This window comes from Sceloporus undulatus, chromosome 5 (genome assembly GCF_019175285.1).
Source record: "Sceloporus undulatus isolate JIND9_A2432 ecotype Alabama chromosome 5, SceUnd_v1.1, whole genome shotgun sequence".
Classification (NCBI taxonomy): Eukaryota; Metazoa; Chordata; class Lepidosauria; order Squamata; family Phrynosomatidae; genus Sceloporus; species Sceloporus undulatus.
In genome coordinates this window covers 89364049-89390415 of record NC_056526.1, presented here as the reverse complement: position 1 = coordinate 89390415, position 26367 = coordinate 89364049, and the positions used below count along the sequence as shown (strand labels likewise).

Sequence of the window (26367 nt, the reverse complement as noted above, 5' to 3'; positions counted from 1 at the left end):
ATGGGCAACTGAGCTCGGAGCACTTGTTATCCTCTAGGGTTTGGTTCCAGGACACACACACACACCGCGTCGTGGATAACAAAATCCATGGATGCTCAAGTCCCATTAAATGCAATGGCATAGCAAAATAGTGTCCGTTATACAAAATGGCAAAATCTATGGGGCTTGACAGACCGCCGGGGAAAGGCGAGCTGGAGCCACCCCTCTTTGCTGTGCAGCATTGCTGTCACAACCAAATGGTGCGGCACCGCTGCACAGCAAAAAAGGAGCTGCCTAGAGCAGCTCTTTTTTGTGACGTCGTAAGAGCTGAGTCACAGCCCTTACGAAGGCGCTTCCTTTTAGAGACATGTGGGTGCTGAGACAACTACATGTCATCAATACATCCCCCATGTGGGCAATGCCACTTGAAAATGGTGCCACTTGAACGTACTAGGGTTCGGGAGCGTGTGGTTGATGCACACTCCCAAGCCCTGGAATCGCCGCCGCCACGCCACAAAGTGCCCGTATGTATCGGGCCTAAGTTTGCTATTTGGAATTTATACTTTTTTGAATATTTTCAAGTTGTGAATGCTCAAATCCATAGATAAAAAAATCTGTGGGGAAGGAGGGCCGGCTGCAGTTTAAATTCAATTAATTTAGGGCGGGGGGAGAGTTTTGCCCTTTGCAGTAGGCTCATTCTTTTTTCAAGCTTTCCTAAACTCAGTACATAAATTTCAGGATTCTGCTGCTTAAAACAATAGTTTTATATGTTCTCCCTCATTAATAACTTTTGTCTGGCCACATGCTTCTGACCACATTATGATGTTGCTTGGGCATATGTGTCCTGGTTTTCCTCTGTGAATTGTTGGAGGATATACAATAGAAGCAACAACAATAATAATATTGATTATTTTTTAAAGTGCCTTAGATAATAGACAATTTACAAGATGGCTACGCTCATACTCCAGGCTAGCAAGAACTTTATCAACAAGCTAGGAATAATCTCAAGTAGAATGCAGAACCTCTGGGAACATTACTATACCAGCAAAGCCATTCAAATCTCACTGCAGAACTACTGTGTCTTTTAGCCCTCTAGTCTGGAGCAACCATTTACTAAATGACTCGATCTCACCGAGTTTAATAGTCATATTTGTCAACCAGCCAAGTAGTGGTGCTGAGTGCATCATATATAGGAAGGAGAGAAATAAAGGGAAGATGGTGAAGAAATAGCAAAAAGTCATTTATTTTATCGTGTTTTATTTTCTATCAAGCTTGCTTTCCCTTGAGGGAATGCTTCTGTTATTTTTTAAAATGATCTCATCAATAATGAGCTTGTTCAGGCTGTTCTGAATACTTTTAATTTTAATATTTGCTTCATAAAGTGCATTTGAAGCTTTCGAGGGGTGGGGGGAAATAACCAAACGTATCTTCAATACAGTTCAGCATTGTTTTCTGTCCATTTCCTGCCCACATATTTTGAATCTCAGTATTGATAACCGTTATTCGATTGTCTGTAGCAACCCATGTTTTTTTTTAATTAAATATCAATATGCATCCCAACAAAATCTTATGGGTCACTGCAATGTAGAGCCTTATTGCATGAAAAAAGAAAGCTGAAAGAGAGTGGAAGAGTAGCAGCTTTATCAGTGTCTCTCCACACACTATCATAGCACATTCTTTCTCCTTCCTGAGGGAGATGGTCATAAAAGCATGCCTTTTACCAAATAGTTTTTTCCAGCATGACAAAAGACATACTTTTACGACTATCTCCCTGAAGAAGAAAATCGAAGTGCTACAATGGCATGCAGAGAGGCAAGGAGAAAATTGCTACTCTCCTGATCTGTTTCAGCTTTCCTTGCTCATATGATAAGGCTCTAAGAGCTGAACAAACAGGCGATAAAGGGCAAAGGAGGAGAAAAACGATGGCAAGAAAAATCCATCCAGTGGTTTTCCTGTATATATAATACTAACAATGACTATATTCTCCAAAGGTGGATGATTACATGGCAAAACTGGCACTATTGCCATGCGGACACAGAATGCTGACTGGCTCTTCAGGAAAAAAGAGATAGAAGTGGACCAGAATGGAGTATTCTGGAAGAGAGGACTCATCCAGACTAGCCAGGTGTATTGGGATGTGATGATTTTCATTGCTATACATATTACAGTGGGTCCTTGGTATTCTCTGGGGTTTGCTTCCAGGATCCCCTAGATACCAAAATTTGTGGATGCTCAAGTCCCATTAAATACAATGGCATAGTAAAATGGTGTCCCTTATATAAGATGGCAAAAGCAAGGTTTCCTCTTTGCAATTTATGTATTTTTTGAATATTTTCAAACCATGGATGCTTGAATCCATGAATAAAAAAAATCAATGGATATGGAGGGCTGACTACTTTTATTTTCATGTTCCAAGCAAAGTTTCTCCTGCCCTGATGCATTTTCTTGTAATTCTCACCAATTACCAGAGTTGTATTTATCCTTAGCCAAATGCATAGCTGCCTTTGTACATTTCAGGACATTTTTTATTCCACGTGTGCAACTACTTTTGCAGTTATTTTGTTTTTGGACACTGCCTTATGATGTCGGTTGTGGGCATCCACCTTTCATGCTTTTGCTACCCTGTGTCTGCCCCTTGGCCAATACATTTCCAGGGAGCTTGGTCACAATCCTGTGGCAGGAACACTCTGCATTGCATCATGCACTACATATCTGTCGGGTATGCTTTGGCAGGGGGTTGGACCGGATGGCCTTTGTGGTCTCTTCCATCTCTATGATTCTATGAAAGGTTTAACAGAAGCAAGGCCATAGACTTTCCAACCCCAGGTATAGACATTGTGTTAAGGACACATTAGCATCTGAACCCACAGTCTGAACCACTCACTGGCCATATTTTATACAAAAATTAGTTCCTTAACTTCAGATGTCACAGCAAATTGTGATTGTTAGAAAATCCAAAGTAGAACTTTTGACCTTCTCTTTCAAGGCATAAACAGAAAAAGGTGAGTGAAGAACCCTAAGGCTTGCCATGGCTCATTTTTGTAGAAAAGGAAATACGGTTTCTCGTTGTATCTGAACCAAGCTGCAGAGATGCCTGGGTCCCTTTTATGCAGAGTTTCCTGCATCCCTTCTAGGGCCCCAGGTTTAACTCATAATAACTCATTAAGACTGAGAAACACACTAGAGTTTCAGGCTTCTCAAAGTGCTGGGATGAAAAGGGAATAAATGCTACATGTCTGAGCTAAATATATCATTGCCCTGTTTACCGCCTTTATTAATGCACGAATAAACACTCTCTCTGAAGATTGCTATAATGTGCTCATTTCCCTTTGCTTGAACCGGATGGCATCTTTTCATTATGCATTTTGCTACAAGAGGCAGCCCTCGGCTATTTCGGAGTAATATATGCTGCTCCCCAATAGTTTCCATTTTAAATATTGTTATTTTTTTTAAAGTTCCCTTTCAAGGACTCTTGTAATGCTGCAATCAACAATAAACCTGTCTGTCTCGAGGCTTTTAAAAATATTATGCATATTTATAGATAGTGCAGTGAAAGGGTTTCCTTTGAATAAATAAAATCTTGAGATCTTCTTGTCTTCCCCCCGTCCAGCTCCATTTACTTTTATATATTTGGTGTGTTTTCATTTTAGAGACCCATCTATCCGAAAGGCTGAAAACCTTTCTAGAGTAAATAAACCATTTCTGATGCAGCATTTTTGCACATACCCAGGAGGGTCCATTATAGTGGGGGATATATATGTGTGTGTGTGTGTATATATATATATGTATGTATGTATGTATCAAAATGTTGTCCAGACTAAATTTATCTGTGTTTACACAGAAGCAAGTAAATGTTCTTTGGATGATACTACAGTGGGCCCTTGGTACCTGCTGGGGTTTGGTTCCTGGACGCCCATGAATGCTAAAATCAAGTCCCATTAAATACAATGACACAGTAATCCACAAACCATCAGCTGCCAGCCACTTGAAAGCTTCCAGGAAAGAAAGAAAGAATTGTAGCTAAAATGAATAAATATAACAATGGTCCCTGACAGACCGGTAAAAGAAAAGTGCCTGTCCTCAGTGTGAGGTTAAGAAGCACTGTTTTAAATCACTGGTCTATCCAACACATTGCCACCTATTCTGGCTGGCAATTATTTTATATAGATGGAAATGGATGAGCAAAAAAGCCTATGCTTAAAAACAAATCCCAAATATTTGAATGAAACATAACATTTACAAAGACACCAATTATAAGAATAGAATTCAAACTTATAACCATGTTAGTCTGTAGAATCGGTATGTTCAGAGATCTTGTAGCACTTTTGAGACTAACTGAAAGAAAGAAATTGACAGCAAAATGCATCTGAGGAAGTATACTGAAGCCTACGAAAGCTCATGCTGCCAATTTCTTTCTTTCAGTTAGTCTCAAAGATGCTGCAAGCTCTCTCTATGTACCAATTATAAGATTCACTGATGAGCTATATAACCTTCCTGGCTTGGTTTCAGTGGGCCTCATAACTTGGCATTCAAGCTATCTCCTGACTGTGTTAATAGAGAATACTTGTATCACCAAGGTTTAACTACACAATGGGTTCATTCATACATTGCAGTAAGCCATGCATTATATTAACCATAGTTTGTTGCTTAAATTATGTACAGCAATTGAGACTCAAACAAACTGGGTCTTCTTGTCTTTCCCATTTCTGTTTTGTCTCTGGTTCGCTTCTTTCCTGCCCCTTTTGTGAGCTCCTCTTTCAAGATGAGCTGCTCGGGAAACAAGCCAAAGAAAACTGATAGCTTCAGGTTTGGAGGTTCTAACAAGCCATTGTTTCAAGAAGCCAAACTTGTAAGCCAAGAACAAACTATGGGTTTAGATTGCAATTCCTACCTGGCTAAGAAATATGTCTTAGCAGAGAGATGTTTACGCATCACAGCAAGCCAAATTTCAACAAACCATGGCTTGTGATGATGTGCAAATTCAGTTGATGTATTATATAAATATAATATACATACATATAAATATATGTGAGGAATCCTATATTTTTTATTCACAGACATGTGCACAACCTCAACCTGGATGGAGACCACTGTGTGTAGTAGGTAGAATTCAAATCTCCCTTCCCAAGCCGCTCCTTTTCTGAAACGTCTCCCCTTACATACGTGAAAGTTAAAAAAGAGGTGCCAATGTATCAGCCTTTAGTAGTTGAATGTACCTCCACTTATAGAAGTAGAATGTGTCTGAATGCCAGATGCTGGAACAAACAAAAGGAGAAGACCACCATCATCTTGCTCTCCTGGTGAGCACCCAGAGGTATCTAGCCTTGTTGGGAACCAAAGATGGGAGTTTTATTTGATTCATCAGGGCAATACCTAGCAAATTTGAAAGTTATTAAAAAAAACCCACACGCTCCTTGCAAAAATAAGAATGTCATTAGGAATAAATACGACAATATTATGGTATTTTAAAACACATATACAGTAGGCCTTACACATTCGTTGGGGTTAGGGGCCCAGGGGAAACTGCAAATAAAAAAATACTGTTTTTTTAACCTGATAGAACACCTCTCTAGGAATATCTAGGTCCTCCGATGCAACTCTATGGTCACCATCAGCCAGAGGCTGACCACAGAATTAGGCTGGAGGAACTACAAATCCCTAGAGAAGTATTTTCTCTAGGAATCTCTAAATCCTCCAGTGCAACTTCTGGTGGAAGTTGACCATAGAGTTGTGCTGGAGGACCTAGAGATGCCTAGGGAAAACATATCAATCAAATCCGGGAATATTAATTAAACATATTAATCAAATCTGCAAAAATCAAAGCTGCAAATGTGGAGGGCCAACTAGACTCACATGTATATACACAATTATTCTCATTTGTGAAACATCACAGATTGATCTTATATTTGATCACACCAGCATGGTGTAATGGTTTGAGCACTGGACTATATTCTGGAGAACAGGGTTCAAATTCCTACTTGGCCATGGAAACCCACTGAATGTCCTTTGGTAAATCATACTACTCTGTCTGCCTCAGAGGAAGATAAAGGCAACCCCCCCCCCCCCCCAACAAATCTGACCAAGGAAACCCACCAAAATGATAACTTTGCTTTAGGGTTGCCCTAAGTCAGAAAGACATGATGGCACACAGCAACAATAACAATGTGCTGGGATCTTTGCCACTGTGACTGAATCTAACTTAATGTTCAAATTCATAGCATCAAAAGCATGGTATTGTGACACTTCAACTAAAGCATATAATGGCCTCATGTATCACTTTTCAGCTAACAAGGCTTGTTGTTGCTCTCAGTGGGATATGCCATTTAATGGAATTTCCCACCAGCAGGGAGTAATACAGATTAAGAAACAGAGACTACGTGTGCATTAGAAAACACCAGAAATCAAATTGTTGTACTTTTCATGTTTTAAGTGCATCTTCTTCACATAGGTAACTTGGCTGAAGTATCAACTGGGGGCTGATCTGCATAAATTCACATTGCCATTAAGCAAGGGATAAACATATTACTCAATCTCTTGCTTCCATTGCCAGATTTATACATTTACTGAAAATACACAGATTGCATAAGTATTATTGACTGTTTCGCATAGACACTGTATTTACGGCTTCAAGACTTTTGAAGATGACCAGTTCAATTCATCTGGGATATGGATCTTCTCAACAGCTGCGGCTAGGCTCTGAAGCCCTTTTCTTAGAGAGGTTAGAATTGGCACCCCTCCTTGCAGCTCTTCCAACTGGGAGGTGAAAACTTATTTTTATTTTGACAGGCTTTCAAGTACTGAAGGTTTTTAAAGAAAGGGACCAGAAACCTATTGAACAGTTACAAATATGTAACCTATAGTTATGCATTTGTAACAGTTACATATTCACAATTTCTACATAACCTGTAGTTGAGAGGCTACATGGGGACTGTGAAAGTCCCCTGAACCCCAATTACCAGTAAACAGCCACTTGGATTGACAGGCGTCTATCCCCTCTTGATTGAGAAGTAGCTGCCTGATGTTTCCACTCACCCCTTTGTGTGAGCAATCTCAGAGGCCATCCAGTGCAACCCCATGTCATGCAGGAGTACACCATCAAAATATGCACAACACATGGACATTCAACCTCTGTTTAAAAACCTGCAAAGAAGGAGACTCCGCCACACTCTGAGGCAGCATATTCCACTGCCAAACAGCTCTTACCATCAGGAAGTTGTTCCTCATGTTTATATGGAATCTCTTTTCTTGTGGACAAGGGAAATATCAGTGCTGAGTGTCTTCGCAGGTTTTGATATCCTTGATCACAGTAGCTTTCTGGTACATTGTCCGGAACAAGACTTGAAAGCATTGTTTTATGATGGTTTTGGTCCTTCCTAGATGGGCAAATTCATAACTTGGTGCTGGGGGGCCCCTGTTCAATGCCTTAGCTATGGCCCAATGGGATGACTTAATGCTATTTAATGCACATATATGTACACATAACTGGGAGAGGTTGTTTGGAGTTTGGTGGCACCAGTACACTGATGATAACCAACAATTTCCGTCTAAACTCTATTCCGGTTCTTAATCAATTTGTTTTTGTTGCTGTGTACCTTCAAGTCATTTCCAACTTATGGCTACCCTAAGATGAACCAATCATGGGGTTTTCTTGGCATGTTTTCTTCAGAGGAGGTTTGCCATTGTCTTCACCTGAGGTTGAGAGAATGTGATTTGCTCATGTATGGTGGGGAGGCAACAGGAAAAAAAAAATCTGATATCACACTTCATACAGGAAAGCAATACAAATCATCCTTTCAGTTTCACAGTCCATCAAGTGTTACTGACAGGAGTTTTAGACCATCTCTGATTCAGATTCTATCCAAGAATCTTGGAATCATACAGCATGACTGGATAATGTGGAACATTCAAAGTGTCTACTGTCATCTTACCGATGACAATTTTACCCTAATGTTTTCTCAGTCCATTTAGAATTGCTCCCAGAGCACCTATCACCAATGGAGCCACAGTTGCTTTATTTTTCCAGAGGCTCTGAATCCCAATTTGTAAGTTTTTCTTTTTCTTGACCAGTTATGTCTGGCATATTATGTTCTAATAACTTGTCAGTTTGAATCAATTTGAAGTCTCATCATAATTTTTATATCACCATTTTCACAACCTTTCAGATTAATTTATTATTATTATTACTATTATTATTATTATTATTATTATTTGTTACATCTTGAGCTGTCTACTGTTTCAGTCATTGCTCTGAAGTTCTGACTAGACATATTGTGACGCCTGCAATGTCTATAATTTGTTCTCTTATCTACTTGCAGGCTTCTTCCTTCACTTTGCCAGCATTTTCCACTGCTGCAGATGCATTCAGTTCTCAAAGGCTTGCTGCACATATACTATGATAATCTGGCATTGTGGAGATGGGATGCAATTCAATTACATTTTTAAAGGATGTGGTGCTTTGTATGACAGATTGTCATCTAGTTTCCTGTTAAACCTAACACTGCAGTCTCCATGACAGAAAAAGTTAAATTGATACCATCACAATAATTCTACCTACTTGTACAATACAGGTTCCCTCCCTTTATATAATCCACACCCAGGCAGTGTTGCCTTCTTTTACAAGAGAGATTGTTCATATAGTTCTTAATTTTTTTTCAAGGTACACAATATTGTAATTTGGTGAGGCATTGGAGCCCTTTAGTAGAGAATATCACCCAAAACTGCAAATTCCAGGATTCTATATGTGCGGCTATGGCAATTTAAATGGCACCAACCAGCTATATTTGGGTAGAATGAAAGAGGTCTGTCACCGCGGCAATTTGTACATGCATGTTCATTGCCCCAGGCTCTTTGAATAAGTCTATGAGTACTGTGCAGCCTATTGGGGCACAGAACAGATCAAAACAAGCATATTTAAGAGCCAGCAACCACAGGAATGGACTGGGAAAACTGCAGCCACACAGGTTTGCTGTGATTTGCAGCTGAGAAATTATTTTTCTCAGGAGTACCCATATCTCAAGCCTGACAATTAAATAGCCTTGTATAGTAGCATCCGTGTCAAGACACACATTTCCTTCTTCTTTGTAGCCTGTCTAAAATTAACTGATTGGAATGATCATCTGATGCTTAAAAAGACTGCTATGGTAATTAATATTTCTTTCTTTTTAAGCAATCCTTAAAATACTTCTAAATACACTGTTTCTTCTGTACAGTTTAATCTGGACAACATCTAAGAGCAGGCTATCATTACCATCATCACCACATTAAGGAATAGTAATAAAGTATCATTGCTAATAAATAACAATAATCTAAACCTTGCTAAGATTCTCTATCTGGTCCAAAATATCTTTGATACTTACTGAAATCTTCCTTCCACTCACCTGCTGATCCCTTGCCAAAATAGTGCCCTATATAAGCTCAGCTCTTACTGAGTTAATCATTAAAAATGAAATGAAACTTTCCCGTTGGCAATTGTTGTTGTTGTTGTTGTTGTTGTTGTTGTATTTATACCCCTCCCTTCAGCCCTAAAGGCCTTTGATTTTGGCTTGTTTTTTAAACCACGAGACTAAAATACACCATAAAAGCCATGTCCTAATTCCCTGGTAATACAGTATGACTGTGCCATTTGAAATCATATAGAATGACAAGCACATATCTTCTGCATAATAACATAGCATTGAAAACTGGATATTAATAGAGAAAAACACTTACTGATTGGAGGAACTCCATTAGGACAGATGAAAACTCTCTCTTGCCATGAATCAAGGTACTACCGAGCAGATGTTTTAAAACTGAGCTTAAAAGTTTACATTTTCTTTGGAAAACGCTGTCTGCATATAGTGATGTTCCACACTATGACATCATGGTTACTATGATATCAAAGCAGAGAACTTTCTTTTACTTCACTACAAGTCCCAGAATTCTTTGGGACAGGCTGCACCATTAAAACTAGAATATGATCAGTTTATATTTGTAGCAGTGTTATTTTGTTAGTGTTAGACAGGTTATAAAACAATATTAGTCTTTGTATCCTTATACCCATTTCAAAATAAGAATTCTCACTTTTTTGGCAGATAGACCTACCATTCTCTCTTTTATTAAAAGAGAGAGAGAGAGAGAGAGAGAACCTAGTACTATTTTTCAACTTATTTTTCAACACAACACCTAATATGGACTGGGCTGAAGATCTGAATGTCAATGTTATGAACTGCAGAATGATATGCCTGTGCATGTCCAGAAGGAGAAGGAACAGTTGCAACACTTTCACATATCTTCGGTTATTTCACAGACACCAGTTTGACATTGCTCATGACAGTCATGCCAGAATAGTGGCACAAAGGAAGAACTAACATTTATCCAGGAGCACTACACTGGTGTTTGAATGCCAGGAGAGACTGGCATCTTCAGAGCAGAATCATTGTCTTTAAGAAAACTGTCTGGATGATTTGTTTATATGTCAGGTAGTGCCTCATACTGTGAGGTATTTTACATAAATTTAAAACAGCATAGGCCCAACTTGCAGGATCCGAGCCAAAAGATAAGACATATGAGGGAGGAAAGAAAGGAAGAGGAAAAAGGACAAGAGTGCAAAACTGAAATAACATCATTGCATGATCTTGTGCAATAAATTAGCAACAACTCTGTCCTGATTTGCTATACAAAGAGCAAAGGTAGTCAGGTTGGTTACAAGAAAAAAAAGTACCAAAATGCATACTAGTGTACTGCTTTGATATGTCAAGCAAAATTGAACAAAACATGTACAAACTGTCAAGATCATCAAATCTCTATCAGACTGATGCTAAACAACATTACAAAAAGGATGTGTGAAAGGGGGAAAGGTTAACCCAGTGATAAAATCATGGTGTCTTCAGGATGACCCAAGAGAGAAATTCCTTTTCAGAACATCATGCAAACAGTATGGAGATTATCGCATTAGCTTCTCTGCCGGGATAGACCCAGGATGTCATTTTCCTAAGGAGGATCTTACTGCGTTCACCCATCACCAGGGAGTATGCAGCCCGTATATGCAACCAGGGTTTCTCTTGCAGCTTTTCAAGAATGGGATTTTCCCGTTCTTGAAAAAATGCAGGACAAGCCTGGAGATGCCTGGGATGCATACAGGCTGCATACTGCCTGGTGATGGGTGAATTCAATAAGATCTGTCTTAAGAAAGTTACATCCCGAGTCTATCCCAGCAGCAAAGCTAATGTGATAATCTCCTATGACTTCATGTGTGTTCCCCCATCCCCACCATGCCTTTTGTAACATCTTGCCTTACAAAGAAACCTGTTGACCTTGAAAGCTTGCACACATTTGGGGACCCTTTTCTTGGCTTCATAAAGAAAATACACCAATAAGGATTGCGCATTTGTTCTTTGGTAAGCAGATCATCTTGAAAGGACCTACACCTAAGGGCCTGAACAGACAGGCCAAAATAAAGCTGCTTTGGGTCACTTTGGAGGTATGCTGTTTAAATGACACATGCGTCCTAAGAGGCCAGAAGCTGTGCCAAAGCCATGCTCCAGTCCTAAGTACTATAGAGCAGCATCAGTGCAGCTTCTGGGCTCTTAAGATGTGTGTGTCATTTAAACAGCATACCTCCAAAGTGACCCGAAGCAGCTTTACTTTGGCCTGTCTGTTCGGGCCCTAAGTTTGCCTATGTGTGTTAACTACAAAAGGATTTCAGCATCAAGTCATGCCTTGCTTCTGTGAAACAGCAAAAGGCTTCTAGAAACAGACAGCGCTTCCAGATCCACTGACATCTTCACCACAATATTCTTGGGGAGAGGCAATTTGTAAGTTCTGCTAAAAAAAATTCAAGTGATGGGTGTCTATGGGTGACTCAGCTTCTCTCGGTTTCTGAAATCTCCTCTTTCCACTGGGACCAGCTGCACGTGAAGATGGAAAGGGGGGGGGGTGCCTTTCCTTTAGTGATGATCCCCAGCTGTCCCCCATGAAGAACTGGCAATTGGGAACACCCAGGCCTGAGGAGAGGCAGCATTAACCTCCTTTCTTTCCTAGCTCATTGCCACACACTGGAGTTTGGATCTGTCTTTCTTAATCTAGTTTGCTTTAAAATATGCTCTTGCCTTAGCATAGTCCAAATAGCTATCTCCAGTTGTTTCTGATTGTTGCTAGGAACTGTAGGAGTGCATATGCATTCCTCAGTGACATACTGGAAAGACTTTCCAAGTGTTGAAAAAGACTGAAGAGCAAGCACCCTATCTTTAAAGAGGTAAGGGGTTTTATCTGCATACATCATTATCAGAGAGTACTTTCCCCAGATATGCAGCCGCCAAAGCGCCTTTAGGATTGACAAACCTCCTGCATATAATTTTTATGGAGTCTACGTGTAAACTTGACATACAACAGCTGAAACTCTTTCTCTGAGGCTATTCTTGGCTGGAAAGAAATTCTCATGTCTCAGAGGTAGATCTATGAGCCTGGCTTTTCTCTTGAAGCTGTTCCTCCTTGGTAACCAGGATGTGTTGAAACCTCACAGGAGAGAAAGGGATTAATTTATATTTTTATGATTTTTTATTGTTTCGGAGGATAGCTCAGGACTCCAGTGCTGAAAAATGATGCACCTAAACTAAAATCAATTAAAAACAAAACAAAACACCACATTCTTGAATCTGTTTTTGCATTTTCTAAGTGAAGGTCATCTTTGGACAATCCTGGGGAGCGCAATCCTAACCCCTGGGTTTGCCCAGTTGAAGGGGGCTGAGATGGGGGCAAAGACCCTTTCTGCCAGTGAGGCAGGGCATCCACTGTGGACAGCCAACTCCCTAGAGTACTCACAGAAAGCTTGGGCATAAGGGCATGGCCATCACTGATGGTGTTTCCATTGGCAGTGGGCCCTGAAATTGACTGTTCCAACTGGGGAAGAAGCTGTCAAGAGCAGGCAGCCTTGTATCCACGGATCTAAAGTCAGGACATTCTCAGTGGCTTCCCCCTAATACTGTGGAATTCCCTGGCAATGGAGGCTAAATTGTACCTTTCCTTCCTCTCCACTTGCCAGTAGGGAAATATCTTTTTATCCTGGCAGATGTTTGGTAGTTAAACTATTGTGCATGAAAATACAGATGAGCAAGCATTGTCTTAATTATCATTACTGATTTTTTAAAAATCACTTTTAAAATTGTCTAATGTTCTAAGGAATCTATTTTATGTTTTTACCTTTACTTGTATTATTCCTTTTATAGCTAGTTGCCTTGAGTCCCATCTTTTTTGGAGGGGGGAGAGGAAATAAACTCTAACAAATAAATGACTAAAAAAACCTGACAGATCTTGGGCACAAGCAAAGCCCATTTACTTAGAGCTGGTGTACATTTAATTAAACACTTTATACCTCATCATCTTGGACTAGAATACCTTGAAGTAGCTTATGTTGTAGCAATCTGATTGCCATGGATACACCCATGTTTGCAAATATAAAGTGCAAAGAGAAGATACATATATCTCCAAAATTTGGAGGTACGTGTTTAACGTGTTCAGGAAGCTAGTTTGCTATTGTTCATTGGCAAATGCTAACTGTACGCTTACAAACCCATCTTCTGCCAACGCTTAGTCGTACGTGCAGCAACTTGACATTAAAATACTTAATCATTCCTGGTTTTGGTCTAGGAAAATATGTAACTTTGTGGTACCTAGCAACTCTCTTCAACTTGATAAAGAAACTAGTCAGGGCCTGTGACACTGATCACGTTTCCCTGGGGACTGTAAGAGTATCCACCAGGTCTAATATGTAGACCTGCCTACTGCTCATACCACACTCAGCATTGCTACTGTTGCTGCTATTTGGGTCCTTCCTAAGAACTTGATAATCCATCTGGTATATTTCCCACAATGTCATATTTCCCAATATGACAGATACTCCTGTGCAATTGGGGGCAGGCAATTTTGCACGGTAGCCATTTGGATCACTAAAAAACTAATTCCAGATGGCTGCCATGTAAAGCAGTGCTGCAGAGGGAAGTGCCACCATGAGGTTAGTGGTATCAGCAGTGATGATGCTGAGAGGGTTTTCCATTACTGAGTCACAAGCTGCTCCTACACCACAGAATTAATGCTGTTTGACATCATTTTAACTGTGATAATGCTATGGAGTTCTGGGATTTGTCATATTGCCAGATAAAGCTTTCTCTGTCAGAGAGCTCTAGTGCCACAACAAACTATAAATCCCTGGGTTCCATAGCATTGAACCATGACAGATAAAGCAGTGTTAAACTGCATTAGTTCTATAGTGTGGCAGTAACCACAATCTGATTTAATTAGCTTGCAACAGCCATACCATCACCATACCAATAGCTGGTAAAAACATAAGCAGATTTAGCTTAAACATTGGTCACAATTATGAAAAGTCTGAAGACTAGTGCTATGCAATCCATTTGCAGTCACTCATTGAGAATGTCAGTGTGATAATATGCAGCCTTGTGCTTGCACCAGTGGTTCCTATTGTTTTAAGGAATAAAACATGAAGGTGTACATAATGGGACTTGAACATCCACGAATTTTGGTATAGGGATGTAGCCAGGATTTTGGGAAGGGGGGGGGGGGGTGTCCAGACTAAGTGCCACCATTATAATGGGGCTTGGATATGACAGTGCGGTGGCACACACCATTCATTTTATCTAACGGAAGTGGAGGTCTGGACCCCAAGGACCCCCCCTCCCTTGGCTACGTACCTGTTTGGTATCCTGGAACCAAATCCAAGGGCCCAATGTATATCTTTTATTATCTTGCCAAGTATCCTGGAATGTACTTTAGTGAATCAGTATTCAGAAGAGCAGGCAAAGATGTTGTAATGCTCACAGTAATAAAAAGCCTCACTCTACCCACAGTTTCTTACGAGGTCAAGTACAGTTTGTCTATTTAAAACTATTTGCATTAGGCGTTCACTTCAAATAATTCTTTCTTAAAAATGAGTGACTTTGCCATTTATTCTTGCTTTCAGTGCCAATGTTTGAAGAAATTTGTGGCAAATTAACAGTTGTGTTATTGTGCACATGGGAAAGATAGATGTGTCTTTTCATATGGATTCCAATTAACAGAGTCATTGTGTAGTGAATGGTGTTGTGTAGTACACACACATGCACACACATTCAAGCAAGCACCTGTGGAAACAATATTAAACTCCTGGTTTAAGCCACATCTGTTCTTGAAACTGTCACTGTCAGCCTCTTTTCTCTGACTGATCTCACCTTCCTCTGTAGAACCACAGCCTCCAAACTCAGCTCCTCGATTTGTTGCTTTAGGTTCTCATTTTCCTCTTGTGCCTGATCCACCAGGACTCGACCACCTTTGATTCTCATGTGTAACTCCAGAAGCTATAGAAGAAAAGTAAGGAAGAGAGACAACCAATTTAGGTATCCCAGTTCACACTTAGGGCCTGTATCACTTGATCTTATAACACTTGATTAGTCAACACACGGAAGCTCTCTGGGAGGGAAATGGACTGCCACTGCTGAAAAGTATTATATTTAAGCCTTCATCACTGAGTAAAATGAAAGGTAATTAACCTACTATCACTTTCCATAATCTGGTTCATAATTACCCTGGAATTACCAGATTAATTGTCCAAATGTTCACTGTCTTGGATATCTGAAAAGTTCATCTAAATTAAGTCTGAATTGTCCAAATGTTCACCATCCTGGATATCTGAAAAGTTCATCTAAATTAAGTCTGAATTGTCACTGACCTCTGTTAGACCTGAACAGAAAACCTGTAGATCTGTAGATAGTAAAGTTTATGGCAGACCTGTAGATAGTAGGGACTCCAGTGTTGTTGAACTGCAGTGCTCCTTACCCCTCATCATTGGCTATTTTGGCTAGGGCTGATAGGGAGTGCGGTCCAACAATATGTGGAGCCCAGAAATTACTCATCTCTATTGTACAGCCTGGGCACTCTGCACTTTGTCTGTGGGAGAGGATATTTTGCCTCAGGTAGCAAAACAACTTGGGTTGGCCCTTGTATAATACCAATTTAAGGGAAGGGTTTTTGTTGGGACTGAAATGGGGAAGGAAAGTGTTCACATACATATACATACATGAATACACACAGACATATACATTGGTATACTATGGACCCAAGGTTGAGTAGACCCTAATTTATTGAAATAAAACATCATGGAACTTGCAGTGATGGCATTATTTGTAGTTTGGCCTTGAGAAAGAGACCATGAGATAAGCATACATGGAAGGTAATGTGACAGGCATAATCCAAAACTGGTGCACACATATTTATGTTTGCACATACACATTTACTTGTGGCATTGCATGTACACTATTGCAAGTGGACATATCCACTATCAGTTAATAATGAAGGAATCCAGTTTGCATGACTAAAAACTAACTGGTATGAACTGTAGTAAACCAGTAAATACTTTTCTTAATTTAAAAACAATATACTTGTTATAGACGTTTTATTCCATTGTACTTCCATGCCTTTGAGGATAATATCCTGCCAGTAAATGACAGGAAAACTGCACAGGCTTCCTGGATTTAACTAAAGCCATATAAAATTTAATCCACTGAGATAGAAAGTACTTCAGCAGAGATGGACAAGCCCAATTATTTTTAAATGTAGGGACCCAGGAGAAACATATTGCTTTCATGCACATATGGACTTCATTGGTAAACTATAACTTCCAGCTCAATAAAGCCCTACCTTTGATTAAAAGTTGCAGAGTTTCCTGGAATAATGAGAGCACCACGCAAGGAAAGCTGCAGACAAAATGTGGAGACATCTTTGAACTATTCATGTCTGCCTTGCGGTAACTAACAATGAAGTTCATTTGCAGCCAAAGGCATACTGGGTAGCAAATCCATGCTTGAATGGTAAGTCAGACTGAATTATAAGTGCTGAAATCTCAGGTGCTTAAGAGCATTTCAGAGGATGGGAATTGCTTTTATTAAACGATCACACAATGTTCAAGAAATTGTTAACCTTCCATTCCCATCTGGTCAATTTTTGCCCCTGCTGAAGAAACCTATTACTGGAAAAGTTTGGATATAAAACTAACCTTATTATTATTTGAATATGAAGCATACTGGTTCTATCAGAAACCTATTACTGAAAAAGTTTGGATATAAAACTAACCTTATTATTATTTGAATATGAAGCATACTGGTTCTATCTATATATATTACAACTTGGAGGGGAAAAGACAAGAACAACCACATTGCTATCCTAACCCACTCCCCACCAGCAAATGTCAGTGCCAGGACTTGTCGTTAACTGCCAACAAGTTGATTTCAACATATAGCAACCCTACAAATGACAGACCTCCAAGTCACCCTGTTATCAACAGCCATGCTCAGGTCTTGCAGATTCAGAGCCATGGCTTCTTTGATTCTCTCCACATGCAATGCAGTCTTCCTCTTTTCCTACTACCTTCTACCTTGACAAGCATTATTGTCACTTCTAGTGAATAATGTCTTCTCATGGAACCAGGAAAGTCTCCTTGAATTGAGGTAGAAAGGAATAATAGAGTTGGGTGTCATCTGCATATTGATGGCACCTCACTCCAAAACTCTGGATGACCTCTCCAAGCAGTTTCATGTATATGTTAAGTAGCATTGGGACAACTCCCCTGGAGTTGGAAAGCCATTACACATTCCAGTACCTTGCCCCAAAATTGTAGGTTGGACACTGAGTGATAATTGTAGGTTGGACACTGAGTGATAACAGCTACAAACTGAGGGATTCAGGGATGGCTTTTTAAATAAAGACCTCACAACTGCCTCCTTTAGGCAAGACAGAACTCTGGCTTGTTGTAGGGAGGCATTGACTACCTCCTTCACCCACACAGTCAGACCCCCCCCCCCCCCGCCTGCTTAATCAGCTAAGAAGGACAAGGGTTTGAGATACATGTGGTGGCTATAACCTCTCCAAGGATCCTGTCCACATCATCAGGCTGCACAAACTGAAAAGTATCCATTAACACTGGACAAGCAAGTGCCAAGGTTATATCCACTGGCACTATATCAACTACAGCATCCAAGTCGGAGCGGATCAGAGCAACTTTATCTGCAAAGTGGTGGGCAAATTCTTTGCAGAGGACCACCAAATGGTCTGCAATTTCTACTTGAGGGGGAGTGCGTAAAAGACCCCTTACCACTTGGAACAGCTCTGCTGGACGGCTCTGTGAAAATGCAAATAGGTACAAGCCCATGTTTGGTCAGATTCTCTTCGAGTCTTCCACCAATGTTGCTCGAGTCTCCGTTTCACTCGCTTCATCACCATCAACTCCCTGGTAAGCCAGGGGGCTGGTTTGGATCCACTGTATAAGAGAGGATGCTCAGAAGTGATTGTGTCCACAACCCTGGCCATTTCCCCATTCCAAAGGTCATCCAGAACTTCAATAGAATCGCCTGCCGAGGTGACAGGAAACTCCCCCAAAGCCCTCAGGAATCCATCCGGATCCATCAGCCTCCTGGGACGGACCATCCTAATCGGTCCCCCATCCCTGCAGAGGTTCTGAGGCTCTCTTCATATATTGGTGATGTCCATGTATACTAAATGTCCATGGTTAACTAAAGAATGTGAATCTTTTGGCCTCACAAAAATCAGTTTCTCCTGCTTCATTTCTTGATCCCAGGCTAAATTCTGCTACAATGTTTGGTCAGTGGGGTCCCACACCGAGGTGTCACCTGGTGTGGGGGCGGGGCTTTGGGGGAAGGGCTTCAGATGTGGGGCAAAAGGACACACCCTCACCTTCCTGCCCAGCATGGCTTTACATGTGAGTAAAACTGAACCAGGGAGGGAGGGAGGGGTGCCCCAGGCATCTCTTTCACTGCCCGGAGCAGCTTTACATGCGAGGTATGTGTGTGTGTGGGGGGGGGGTTCAACCAGGTGTTACCCCTCTTCTGGGGTGTCACCTGGTGTTGTCCACATCCCCCACACCCCCTAGTGATGCCAATGTGTTTGGTTCTGCTCTGTTTCCTACTTTTACATTCCAATTGCCTATGCTGATCAACATATATTGGTTTTGGTGATCGATTTCCTTCTGGATGCCAGCATGGAATCTTTTAATTTCTTCTTCTGCCTCTGTAGTTGGAGCATAAACTTGGATTATGCTTATACTGATGTGTTTTCTCTGAAGTCTTGCTGATATTCAGTCAGGCTTTGCATTATTTCCCTTGACTGCTTTTGCTACATTTCTTCTTACTATTGATGCTACCTCATTTCTTCTTAGATTTTCATTTCCTGAGTAAAACATTGTAATTATTTGACTCAAAATGTCCAGTTCCTGTCCCATCTACCTCTCAGAGTCTTAATGCTTGTTTTGTGGCTTGATTCCAGTATCCCCCTGCATACCAACTGCCATTGCTCTGGCCTCTGAGGGCAAGAACAGCAGCTAGCTTCTGGTGGACTTAATCCCCTTCAACAATTACCATCCTCTTTGCTTTTGTGTCTTTTTAGACTGTAAAACTGAGAACAGGCAACTGTCAAATTAACAATCTGTAAACTGCTAGAGATCCTTTTTGAATGGAGGGTGAGATATAATTCCCCTGAATAAATACAGGCAGCCCTCCATATCTACGGATTCTTTATCCATGGATTCAGCCATCCAAGGCTTGAAAATATTCCAAAAAGATATGAATTCCAAAAAGCAAACCTTGATTTTGCTATTTGATATAAGGGACACAATTTTACTATGCCATTGTATATAATGGGACTTGAGCATCCATGGATTTTGGTATTCATGAGGTGGGTCCTTGCTATATGAAGGGTCCACTGTAAATAAAGGGTTCTTTATGCAATAACTCAAGGTGCCCAACCCAGTTCATAGAAGGCCTGCAGTTCAAGTCAATCTGAGGACACTTCCACACGCAGCATACCTCACCACCTTGCTAAGAAAACAATTTATTATACCAGAAAATAGATGCAGGATATTGTGGATAGGGAGATATCACACATGGTAACAAGGAACATTAACACTGTAACGTTTGACTGAATAAACGCAGAACATTACACAGAACCTGCCAGAAGCAATTATATTCTTACTTTAGATTTTGAACTAGTGCACTACGCATGAAGAACCTACGTAATGTGTAACGATGCTATATGTTTTAAATCCATAATTTCCTAATGAGGCAAATGGACATAATGTTATCTAATGGTTGCCCAGCATTCCAAGATTATCTTTGAAAAACTGCACAACCTTTTTTATTTTACCATTGTGCAAAATAAAATATTAACCACTACTCAGTCTCTAATAATGATATTCTGTGGTTTAATAAATTAATATTTATGAAAAGTGCTTCGGAGACTTTAAAAATAACTTATTACTTCCACTCAGATCTTGGCAGGTTTTAGACCAGGGAATGGGACATAACTTTTTAAGCAGTTCACTTTTTTGATAGTAGAGTCTTTAATGGCAAATCTCAACACTTCCGTTTAAAAGCAAGAGTTGACTCTGAATCTCTTTCCTGTAATGCCCTAAATTTCTGCATTCTGCTGCTGCCTGGAAAATCATTGCTTGATTTTTGATGCTAATTATTTTGGTTATGCACCTTCCCTCTTTTTATTTCTATTTTACAGCACAGTCCTATTCAGAAATAAGTCGTAATGAATACAAAGGGGCGCTTTCTCATATAAATATATAATGGGTTGTAATCTTAATCTGTTACCAAGTTCAGTAAACTGTTTTTTCTTGCAATTTAACATCCTTTTGTTACTCTCCATTTTCTTGAAGGCTTGAATATATCACTATTTAATAACGCTGAAACATGTGGACCAGAAACATGAACAGGACTGTACCCACCAGCCCATCCTTGGGTGGCAAGATAGTTTTCTTTTCAAACCCAGACAAAAAATTAGAATCTTAACAGAGTTGGGAAAAGTTAATTTTTGTATTACAACCTCTAGATCCTAGCTAAGAATCAATGTGCCTTTCAAAACTGTCTAGAACTGACAAGATACCACTTTCTGTAAAAGCCTTGCTTAGAGATGCTAATATCTCGTGACAGTTTTCTGAGGCCACTCTAGAGTTGGCTTCCCCAATAGTGGTTTTAATATTGCTTCCTTCATGGACATTGTTTCTTCATGACACTGCCTTTCCAATAATTTTGCAGGGATTCATAGCTTTCAAACTTGGCAAAAAAAAAAAAAAAGTGGCTAACCTAGAGCCAATTATTGTTTGCTAGGCAGCATTAAAGATCTTTCAGTTGTTCACACATTGGTTTCTGGTTTGTTTTCGTACACTGCACTCCACATTTTATTACTGATTTAACATATACAGATAAGAAAGAGTTCTGTGCTTCTGCTATGAAATGGAATCTGTGGCATTTTGTATCTGATGCTTGACTTGAGTGGGCCCTCAACCAGACCTCAGAGATAGGTAAGTAAGGGCTATTTTCCCCATACGCCTCCTTTCTTCTCTATCAACCCTCTCATAGCTAGAAGTGTTTTTCTACTTACTTCTTTGTCTTGTCAAAGAAAGGTCACTCCGGGAAAAATGGAAAGTTCCATGGGGGTTATATCATGGGCTTTTTCATCTCTAGATCGGAGGCTAAAATTAGTCTCTTGCAGCTTAGCAGAGAAATAAAAGTCACTATCATCTCCAGTTGTTTATGTGAAATGAGGCTTGTAGTGTGACTCATGCTCTTACTATATAAGAACCTTCACAATAATATAAAAACACACAATTATAATGAGGCTTACTATCTTATTATTTAAAAAGTCTGTTATCTAGGCAGAACCAGGGTAGAGCCTGGGAAAATTCCAAGATATTCATTTATAGTCAACTCAAACAGACTAAGGACTAGTCTTCCAGAAATCTTTTGACCTTCAGCAGCCTTCTCTAACCAGGTGACCTCCAGATCACTAATTCTGTTATTGTTATGTGCCCTCAAATGGATTCCAACTTATGAATACCCGGCCTATCCAAGAGTTTTCTTGGCAATATTTATTTAGAAGAGGTTTGCCATTGCCTTCTTCTGAGGCGGAGAGTGTGTGTCTTATCTAAGGTCCACTATTAGATTTTCATGGCTGAGATGGGATTCAAATCTTGGTTTCCTGGGGTACTAGTCCAACATTCAAACCACTAACCAGATCTCTTCCAGATTAATTATAGTGAGTGTATGTACCTCTAAGTTCCTTGTTGACTTATGGAGACCCCATTAATTTCATAGGGTTTTCTTAGGTAAGAAATACTCATAGGTGGTTTTACCAATTTCTTCATCTTAGGGTTCAACATATTATGAATTAAGATAGGAATTTATTTAACAAAAGAGAAAACATCATAACATTTATTTTATAGCTTAACTGATTGGTTTATGTTGGAATTTGAGCATAAATGTTTCCCTAGTATTGAATACTTTAAGTTTTTAATTAAATGAGTCAAAGTGCTAAAGGACATAGTTTCAGACAACTTTCTATTATACTATACAAAATATTATTTCCCCGAAATGCACATCTGTCTAAACATCATGACTCACTAAAATGCAATTCTACTAACAACCAAACGTTTGAGTTTTTATCAAAGTTGAGGTAAATATTCACTGAGAAGTGTTTGCATGAACACATTAAGATGTGCTTAATTTTAATTTCCTTGAAAAATTGCAATACATTTGACGATCTGGTAGTTTAATAAATGCAAATGGATTTAGGATGCTTTATTCATGAATTAAAATATAATAATTTAGTTAATTCCAAGGTTAAAAGATTCTAAACCAGCAAGTAGAAGGGAAATAGTTGTCTCCGCATTGAGATGGTCCTGCTGTGTAAGTTCTACGTTGGATATTAACACATAAACTTTTCAATCTCTATTGCAGATAGGTCAGGCTAAAATTCCTACTACCTCCATGCTGGCTAAAGATGATAGGTGTTATAGCCTAACATATCAGGAGAGCATTAGGTTAGAAATGCTGATCTGCAGGCTTTTGAAAAAAACAAACCTTTGGAAGTACTTTGGATCTAATATAGATAAAAACTCAAGGGATAGTCTGATGTATTGGTTAGTAGAACCAGCAATAGAACAGTTAGTGTTGGACATAGGGACCCAGGTTTTGAAACTCACTGAGTGATCTTTGGCCAAGAGGGTGGGAAAGGGAAGAGAGTCAAATAAGCCATTTTGAGTTCATTGGAGGAAAGGTGAGATATAAGTGTAACCAATAGCCAGTGTGGTGTAGTGTTTTGAGTGTTGGACTATGACTCTGGAGACCAGGGGTCGAATCCCGCCTGGCCATGCAAATTCACTGGCCATGCAAACTCATTAGCCTCAGAGGATGGCAATGACAAACCCCCTCCGAAGGACCCTGCCAAGAAAACCCCATGATAGGGTGGCCTTAGAGCCGCCATAAGTCAGAACTGACTTGAAGGCACACAACAACAACAACAACAATGCCAGTGTGGTGTAATGGTTTCAGTGCTGGACTAGGAACAAGAAGATTGACTCAGCCATGGAAAGCCAATGAGTGATCTTGGGCAAGTCACACTCTCTCAGACCCAGAGGAAGGTGATGGCAATGCTCCTCTGAATAGATCTTGCCTATGACAGGGTTCCATTACTCAGAATCAAGTTCAAGGCATATTACAACAACAACAACAGAAACAACAAAAACAAAATAAATAGCTTATCTAAATAGTAGGCCTTTTCTCTAGTTTCCATGCTATTCATATAGGCCACTTTTTATACATTTTCATTTGTTTTCTTTAAAACTGCCCCAACTTCAATGAACAGTGAATGTATTGCTCTGTGAAGGCCATTTAATTGGAATATCCCAGTGTTCTGTTAAATAATTCTACTCTTTTTACTATTGTTATTTATTAGGTGACAGAACTGACTGCTTCACTTTTAACTGTTGATCTTCTTGAGATACTATTTCTTCTTCTTTTTGAACCTGTGAACAACTTGTTTTTCTTCCTAAGCAAGGGAAGCTGTTATTTTTCCTGTCAGTTCACAGCAAGGGATAAATAAAAAGCATGGGTTAGGCCACCCTCTCTTTCAGATAAGGGGACCTGGGGTCAACTGCGCTGACAAACTGTTGCCCAAAGAGTTTTAATGGTTTCTTTTGAAAGATTTAGGAGAGATCCATGAAGAAGTCTGTTGTCCTTCTAGCATGCAGCCATCAGTCAATCTGTCTCTTGCAGCACCACAGGCCAACAATCTATCATTTCATCCTGTATTCCTTAGAGCTGCCATCACTTTTTCCTACCTAAAGTGAAATTCAGTGCTTTCTGATAGGACCTGTTCCTGGAAAACATCTATGGGAATTAGCAAGAGAGTGAAACATTTCTATGACAGTAATGACATTTCTACATTGTCCTCAAACAGTATAGAATTGTGCAGAGGGCTGCAGATGGGATTGGAGAGGGGAAACTCTGCTGTGCTAACTGACTTGGGTCTCCACACACTGTGAGACTACAAATCCCAAAAGCCCCAACCAGCATGGAGAATGAGCAGGAATACTAGGAGTTGTAGTGTAACAACCTCTGGGGTCCCAAATTCAGAAACAGCTATTTTAGTGGACTTCTGCTAGAGGAATTAACACGTTAAGTATAATATAATGTGTTGTTAGTCCTGAAACTGGCCAGATTGTGTATGTGTAAGTGTTCCATTAGAGCAAGATATTTTGATGTTTACTACTCACAAGGCAGCCATTTTTCTGTTCACAGATCTGAATTGTAAGGCCAAGACAATGTTTCTTGGGTAGTGGGAAGGGGGTGACAATCTAGAGTTTCAACTTGCTTCTACTGGGAAAAACAAATCTATGACACAAAGAGTTAAAAGTCAGTTCAGTAAGGCATTAACACTTTCCAGAGTCAAGGCCTGAAGAAGAAATGCCTCCCTTTGATTCTCTGCCCACTGTTCCCAACTCTGGAAGACATTAGAAGAGTCAACTTATCTCCTTCTGATATGACTCCAACTGCAAAATGTGTCCTAAATGTGTCCCTGTATTGATCCAATGTGTTGTTCTTAGAGCTAAAAATTGGAGGTGTTGTGAAACTATTCCACCATTCTTTCCTTAATGGGTTTTTTGTGGAAGTAAAATAATGGGGGAAGTGATGGTAAATTTAGGAAGGTTACAAATGGAAGATGATATGGACTGGACCCCTGTAAAATTCCACAAACAAAACATGCCAAGTGCATGATAAAAAGCTTCATAAAGAGCACCCACTGTCTTTCTCTCAGAGGGGCCATGGGTGAAATCCACCCTTTACAGCAGAGGTGGAGAACGTGTGGTTCTCCTGATGCTGTTGCACTACCAATCCCATCGCTAACCAGTTTAACAAACAGCAAGGGATAGTAGGGGTTGTGAACACATTCCCTACTGCTGCATTGTATCTTCAGTGTGGTACTAAAAGTGCCCAAACTTGAATGTTAACTGCTCCTCAATAAGAATAATCAGAACAACTCCGCTAGAGGCCAGAACTTTCTCCCACGATGAAAGGCACATTTTCAATAGACATTTCCTTGGTGTCCCTACCAAAGGTGCTCTTGGCTGTCTTCCCTGGTCCTCTCACAGTAAACCAATCCTTAAAAGGAGCCACCAAGGCCTAAACTTTTGCTAGGCAACAGAGTCACAGACCGTCAATAAAAACCTCAGTCTCCCTACCCCCAGTCCTCTGCTAGAAGAATTACTTTGCCTGTCATTTCATGAAGGCTTACACATGTTTTACAGCAAAGGAAATACAGATTTCTCACACCTTGTAGGGCGCAACAACAATATCACATACTTTCTATATTTTTATTCACACCTTCATGTTCAGAACAAATGTCCAATAATAAATCTTCAAAGAGCCTCCAACTGTGTTTGATCTTACACTCTATCCTGCCGGCAAATCCATAAATAACAATTCAACAGCAGTCTTTTACTTTCAGAAGTAAATAACCACTCTTCTTCTTTGCACTGGATCCACTACAAACATCTAATGCTGAATGCAAGGAATCTGGAATCCTAAGAATGCTCCAAATATTTAAATAAATGTTCTTGAACACTAAGTAAATATTACCTCTGTTACTCTTTCCACAGACATCAGTGTTTGATTTGTTCAGATCTTACCAGGGAATCTATTGATTTTGAGAATTAAAAGCTAACACAATATTAAATACACACTTGAATCTTGCCAGAAAGAAACACTTGCTGATCATCAGCACTTCATAAAAGACCAATTGTTCAACTGTGGCAATTTGTCTTATTACACTTTCTTCATTTGCTGAGCTTAGGAAAAAAAAATACTTTTTGGACTACAACATCCAGAATTTCCTAGCTAACAATATGGAGGTGTTGTGGAACTATTCCATCATCCTCTCCTTAATGGATTTTTTGGTAGGTGGGAAACTTTAGAAGGTTACAAATGGAAGATGACAGCCAGCATGAGCTTTCCCAAATTCTGAGTTGCAGCAAAGCACACTTGTTCCCATTTAAAGCACCATAGGCAG

At 39.9% G+C, this 26367-nt stretch overlaps 1 protein-coding gene across 1 annotated transcript in view; it reads right to left on the bottom strand.

The window, feature by feature from the left end:
• LMNTD1 (lamin tail domain containing 1) overlaps positions 1-18151 on the bottom strand; it is a 178843-nt gene extending 160692 nt beyond the window's left edge. Inside the window, exons 1-2 of the mRNA XM_042469631.1 lie at positions 17972-18151; positions 15180-15305 (exon numbers count right to left, since the gene is read on the bottom strand). Of these exons, the coding sequence (XP_042325565.1) occupies positions 15180-15305; positions 17972-18151 (306 nt within the window). The remainder of the gene's footprint in view (positions 1-15179; positions 15306-17971) is intronic.
• Positions 18152-26367: the final 8216 nt, after the last annotated feature.